Below are 6,315 nucleotides of genomic sequence, written 5' to 3' on the forward strand. Positions count from 1 at the left end.
CGAAGGCAGTGGCTTAACCCACTGAGCCACCCAGGCGCCCCAAGATGTACCATTTTTAAAAAGTTCTCTCTCAATTCTTCAAATCTTGATTCATCATTAAAATATTCTAGTGATACTATTTAAGTTATATATAATGTATATAATTACATATAAGTTATACATGTTATACATACAAAAATAAATATATAATAGTATTAAAATATTTTAATTATATAATATATAGTATGTATGTTCAAGTATAAACTATATATGTTATATAATAGAAATATATATAATGTATATTCAAGTATATGTATTGTATGTATATATATATAATATATATGTATGTTCAAGTAGTACTAGATGGGACATACACCTTTTATAACCCTAAAGATCAATGTTTTATCAAGAAAAAAATTGACTCCTAAAATTATTGCCTAAATATCTGTTAGGACCTTTATTTTGGCACCAATGGAAGAGAGTTAATGCATAAGGAATGAGAAAAAAATTAAACTTCATACCTCTTTGTAGTTAACTCTCCCATCCTGAAGGTGGAGAAACTCCAGAGCTCTGTGTCCTGAGAGAAATAAGTAAATCAATTAAATTCAACTGCAGCTGAAACAGAACTTATTCAAGATATTTTAAAAGAAAATGGGGGTGTAGGGGTGGTGCAGTCGGTTGTGTATTACACTCTTGGTTTTGTCTCAGGTTGTGGGATCAAGCCCCAAGTCAGGCTCCATGTTCAGCATGGAGTCTGCTTAAGACTCTCCCTCCCCCTCTGCCCCTCCTCTCTCTCCCTCTCTCTTAAATAAGGGCCTCCAGGTGGCCCAGTCAGTTAAGCGTCTGCCTTCAGCTCTGGTCATGGTCCCGGGATCCTGGGATCAAGCCCCACACTGGGTTCCCTGCTCAGCAAGGAGTCTGCTTCTCCCTCTGCCTCTGCTTCTCCCCCAGCTTGTGCTCTAATAAATCAATAAAAATCTTTAAAAAAAAAATAAAGGAAAAGGAAAATAATTTTGTTACTCTGTCAAGGAAGGGAGAAACAAAAATTAAGTGTGTACTCACTAGTCACTTTTGTTAGGCATGATAAGATTCAGATGACATTTATATTGCTAAAACACAAATCAAGTTTGTATCCTGATTTGAAGCTTCTGCTTATCTGGCACCAACGCCCTGCTAAAGCTAGGGCTCAGTTCCCTCCCAGGTAAAAGGAAGTCAATAATTCCCACCTTACAGGTATGCTGAGAGGGTCACACAAAATACATGTGAGGTGATGAGCACCATAGCTGACACACGGTAGGAGCTCAGTAAATAGCCGGTGTCTTCATTTTATTTTGCCTCAACAACCCACGGAGATAAAGGACCCTCAGCAGGAAATAGGACACATGGCCAAAAACCACGGACGAGTCAATTACTCTCAAATGTTTTGTCATCAGTTGGGCCACCGTAGATGGACCAAAAAAAAAAAAAAAAAAAAACAAAAACCATCCCAGGTCACCTGCTCCACCCACACACCAACACACAGACACACACACCCTGAATCTTCCTAGAATCTCCAAGACAAACATGCCTTGCGAAGGCACATTCGAAGGGGACACCTTACTCCTGCTGTGAATCACATCCAGCTTTGTAAATCATACAAAAATAGAGCCACTCCTCTAAGCATAACACGAGGAGCCAGAGGCTCCCAGCCCACACCAGTAGCCTGCACACAGGACGGGGGGTTTTCAGCTGCAAACCACCGCGCGACATCCCCACTAACTCACAGAGCCCTCCGCCTCCAGACAGGCTTTACGTAAGGAGTGACAATGTGAACCAAGAAACTTACAAAATCCTCTAAATAACTGGCAGATGGTGGAGTTTTGTCTCTCACATACGACTCCTCAAAATCTGTGCTGGTTACGAATGGTCTTCAATTACGTTCACATAAACAAAGTTTTATGTTAATGTATTTAATATATTGATAATATATTAATATTTATATATTCATATCATATATAGAATAGGTAATATAATGTATATATTTAATTTTATATTTATATTTAGTAGATACATTCATATATTTGTTATATATTTTTATTAAATATTGTTTACATTTTAATATATTCAATATATATTGAATGGTAATGTGTTATAGTCAATGGTAATGTGTTGATATTTATATATTCATAATATATAGACTGATAATATGTTTGCATTTAATAAATCTTATAAACATGTTTAATAGATATTTATATATAATATACTACTATGTTTAATATTGTATTAATAGATTAATATATACGAAACATATATCCAGCTTAATCTATTAGGATCTTTGGCACCCACTGAAAAAAGGCAAGCAGTTATATGATTTCATTAAGATTTCATATTTCAGGAGCACCTGTGTGGCTCAGTGGGTTAAGGCCTCTGCCTTTGGCTCAGGTCATGATCCCAGGGTCCTGGGATCAAGCCCCAAGTTGGTCTCTCTGCTCGGCAGGGAGCCTGCTTCCTCCTCTCTCTCCGCTGGACTCTCTGCCTACTTGTGACATCTGCCTGTCAAATAAATAAAATCTTAAAAAAAAAAAATTCATATTTCATCTGTGTTTAAATTCTCAAGATTGGGGCACCTGGGTGGCTCAGAGGGCTAAGGCTCTGCCTTCGGCTTGGGTTGTGGCCTTGGGGTCCTGGGATCAAGCCCCTCATCAAGCTCTCTGCTCAGCAGGGAGCCTGCTTCCTCCTCTCTCTCTACCTGCCTCTCTGCCTACTGTGGCCTGTCAAGTAAATAAATAAAATCTTATTTAAAAAATTCCAAAGATTAAAAACTTTCCATTTATACTTATTCTTGACTATTTTCATTTATACTTGTTCTCAGCCCACTTTTAGTTTTAGCAATTTCAATCTCAAAGAACCCACGCTTGAACAAAACTTTCAAATTCACGGAGATGTTTGGCTGCTTTACAGAAGAGGAACACACCGAGAACGAACTGCTCTGAGTCACGTAGTGTACAGCAGAGCTGGTATTAGAAGCTGGGTCTAATTCTCCTCTCTATTGTGTCCTGACTACCTCTTAGCAATAAATGTGTTTGGAAAGAGCACTGGCCTGGCTCTCAGGAGCTGTAATCCTAGGCCAGCTCTCGAACGAGCAAGCTGGGAGACTCCAGATTGATTTCGTTGTATGTGAAGTACAGGGACCGGGCTCAGTGACCTCTGCTGCCCTTTCAGGAGGCAAAATTCTGGGATCATAGATTCTTGCTCACCAGAACTCAATAAATACCTTGGTCTATTTGGTACTGGGAAGTTTACACACCTTATTTGTAATCTTGTTCTGACTGGTACCTTCTGGCCAGGGGGCCTAACTATAAAATATTCTTGTTTTTATCTAAAAGAAAACCCAGACATCAGATATAGTTGAAATCAATCTGAAAACTGTTATAGAATATAAACGTTTCTAATGGCATTACAAATTGGCTTACATTTTCCATGACTTAAAAAAAATTACAAATGGGGTGCCTAGGTGGCCCAGTCAGTTAAGTGTCTGCCTTTGGTGCAGCTCATGATGCCAGGGTCCTGGGATCGAGCCCCACATCGGGCTCCCTGCTCAGTGCGGAACCTGCTTCTCCTCTTCCTCCCCCTGCTTGTGTTTCCCCCTCAGTGTGTCTCGGTCAAATAAATAAAATCTTTTAAAATATATACATATATTACAGAGGTGCCTGGGTGGCTCAGTGGGTTAAAGCCTCTGCCTTCAGCTCAGGCCATGATCTCAGGGTCCTGGGATCGAGCCCCGCATCGGGCTCTCTGCTCAGCGGGGAGCCTGCTTCTCTCCCGCGCCACCCCCGCCCCCCCGCCTGCTGCTCTGCGTACTTGTGATCTCTCTCTCTCTCTGTCAAATAAATAAATATTTTAAAAACTATACATATAATAAATATATATTACAAATACACTTCAAGAACCAAATCCACCATGTGCCTGTACCTGCTACTGGGCCTTCAGCCCCGAACCTGCCCTCCCCAGCTCCTGTCATCACCCTGGGCTCCTCTAATGCCAGTGGTCAGACTCTCTCGCTTCCTTGCCCTCCCTGAAGCCAAAAACTTGGCTCAGGGGACCCACTCCCATGGCCACAGTGGCTTTGTATGCATACTTGGAAATATAAAACAACAAAAACACATTCCTTAGTCCCAGCGAGTTCCACCCATCTTCCTCCTCTCCCGTGCTATCGTCCTGCTGCACGGCGGCCGCGAGTTCCTCCAGCTCCTCCTGTTCGCCCACCCGGAGGAACAGCCTGGGACCGGATCATCAACCAGGCGTTGCTCCCGAGCCTCCTGCCCGCCTCTACATGGAACCCACCCGCCTCCGGTCCCTGCTCACTGCAGTCCTGGAAGCTCGTTACCAATCCGTGGCACGGACTCCACATCTCTCCCTGAATGCCCTCTGACAGGCTTAGCATCCTGCATCCCATGGCCAGGTGCAGGCACTCACCTATCTCGATGTGCGTGGAGATGCCGCAGGGCGAGCCTGCCGGGCAGAGGGAGCCCAGCGCGATCAGCAGGCCAAGCCAGAACCTGCGAACAGACATGCCCTCGTTACTCGCTGCTCCTCGGGGACACAAAGTGCTCAGAGCTGTGGCAACTGGCCTGAAACCCGGGCCCAGATCCACTGCTTTCCCTCTAAGCAGGTCACAGACATGGGAAACCAAGCCTCATTTCAAAATAATAACACTTCCCAGTCAACTGTTTAACTACTGTTTAACTTCACCAGAACAGCAAACAAACTCCACCTGGGAGAGGGGAAAAAGCCATCAGCCGAAATGTGAATGTCCTGAGCAGGGGGCATGGCTACTTTCTGACCCGGGTGTCCTCCAGATTTCCTGTTAACACGAAAGGAGTATGGTTACCCTAGCAAACTTGTCTGTAAGCGTTCTTTAATTTCTTCAAAAAAAGAAAAAGAGAGACAGACTCACCTGCCTAGATGGAGGGTCCGCATGCTGGGCCACCTCAGCTCAGAGGGCAGATCCCTCGGGCATCTTTTGCACACGTGGATCAGGGGCCCGACGTCCCTGGCCTCCGAAGCCACAGTCGCTGGGAGAGCTTTTATGGTGATCAGCTGGCGCTGGCTTCTCGTTCCGGATTGGGCAACAGATACCGACACCTGCATGGGATTATGCAAGAGCAAGCCTTCTGGTCTCTCGCTTCTGGCTGTTCTTACGGCCCTTATCTCCAGCTTGCTGCACGCTCAGATTCCTGCTCCCCAAGCAAAGACGCTGATTCCGTGGCAAGGGGGGGGGTAGACACGGGACAGATTTAAGACCAAGAGACAAGGATTCAGAAAATGCTACTCTCAGAATATAACCGTCAAGAAGTAGATATCTAGTCTGCAGCACTTAATCCATGGGAAAAATGTGGAGAAGCTCTTCATGAAATGATGGTGATCTTACAGCTCAAATTATACAGATTACATGTGAAAGGCAAGAAAGGAGATCCTGAAAGAGTGGGAGGAAACCGTACTCATGCTCAGGTGAGCAAATGGAAGAGAAGAATAGGAGAAGATAGGATGATTTGGGACCTTAGGTGTCTGCCAAGTTTGTTCTGTAACCTTAGCTTGGCCACTTGTAAGCCCCAAAGAAAAGAAGCCCATGGCTCTCTCCCAATCCTGAGGGCACTGGGCCCAGCTGCTCCTGACTGTTTTAGGCCAGAGGCCATGAACTTTGGCTAACAGGGTGTTTTATATACATGGGTCTAATCTCCCCCTTATGGCGGAGCAGATGGAGAAGGCTGGGAGTAGAGGTGGAAGTGCCCAGGTCAAGGCCGGGTGAAGAGGAAAGGTCCCAAAAGCCAATGGTCTTGTCCTCATAGGCCTCACTGAGCCATCACACCCAGCCAGGCTCTGGGAGGCATTGGAGCCTTCAGCAAGACAGGAACCGGGGGATGGGGGGGGGGGTTGTTCCCACTCTGAAAGGGGGCTCCCAGAGGGCAGAAGGCCGTCAGAGAGAAGGGGAGGCCAATGTCATGACTTTCCTAGGACTTAGGCACTTTGGTTTTTGTGGTCCCTTTCTTGAAAATAAGTCAGAGTATACGTCTCTGTTGGCCTAAAAGTTCTTTTATTTCCCCCCTGATTTTTAAAAGAAATGCAACAGTTTTGTGTGCCTCCAGAAGTACTAGGGGCCCTTTTTTGAAGAAAGCAAAGAACGCTTACAGACAAGTTTGCTAGGGTGACCATATATGGACCCTAGGCAGTGGCGTTTTTGAGAAGTCAGCTGGAAAAGGGACTGCACCCAGTCTGAAACAGAACCTTAAGAAGATAAGCAGACTGGTTTTGGATCCAGAGGCGGCTACAGTTGTCACAGCAGCAGGGCGCCCTCTG

General features: G+C 44.8%; 1 protein-coding gene across 7 annotated transcripts in view; it reads right to left on the reverse strand.

Moving 5' to 3' along the window:
• Positions 1–6,315, reverse strand: part of GPLD1 (glycosylphosphatidylinositol specific phospholipase D1) — a 55,356-nt gene that overhangs the window by 47,558 nt on the left and 1,483 nt on the right. For 6 of the 7 annotated variants that reach the window (XR_014311994.1, XR_014311995.1, XM_082731479.1 and 3 more), the window contains exons 2-5: positions 4,916–5,103; positions 4,733–4,822; positions 4,435–4,517; positions 501–556 (exon numbers count right to left, since the gene is read on the reverse strand). Coding sequence is in view for 5 of the 7 variants with exons in the window: in XM_082731479.1 (XP_082587605.1) it covers positions 501–556; positions 4,435–4,517; positions 4,733–4,822; positions 4,916–4,938 (252 nt within the window). In the remaining 2 variants the exon portion in view is untranslated. The remainder of the gene's footprint in view (positions 1–500; positions 557–4,434; positions 4,518–4,732; positions 4,823–4,915; positions 5,104–6,315) is intronic. The other variant, XM_082731482.1, reaches the window with a different exon arrangement.

Source organism: Mustela nivalis (genome assembly GCF_964662115.1).
Source record: "Mustela nivalis genome assembly, chromosome: 5".
Taxonomy (NCBI): Eukaryota; Metazoa; Chordata; class Mammalia; order Carnivora; family Mustelidae; genus Mustela; species Mustela nivalis.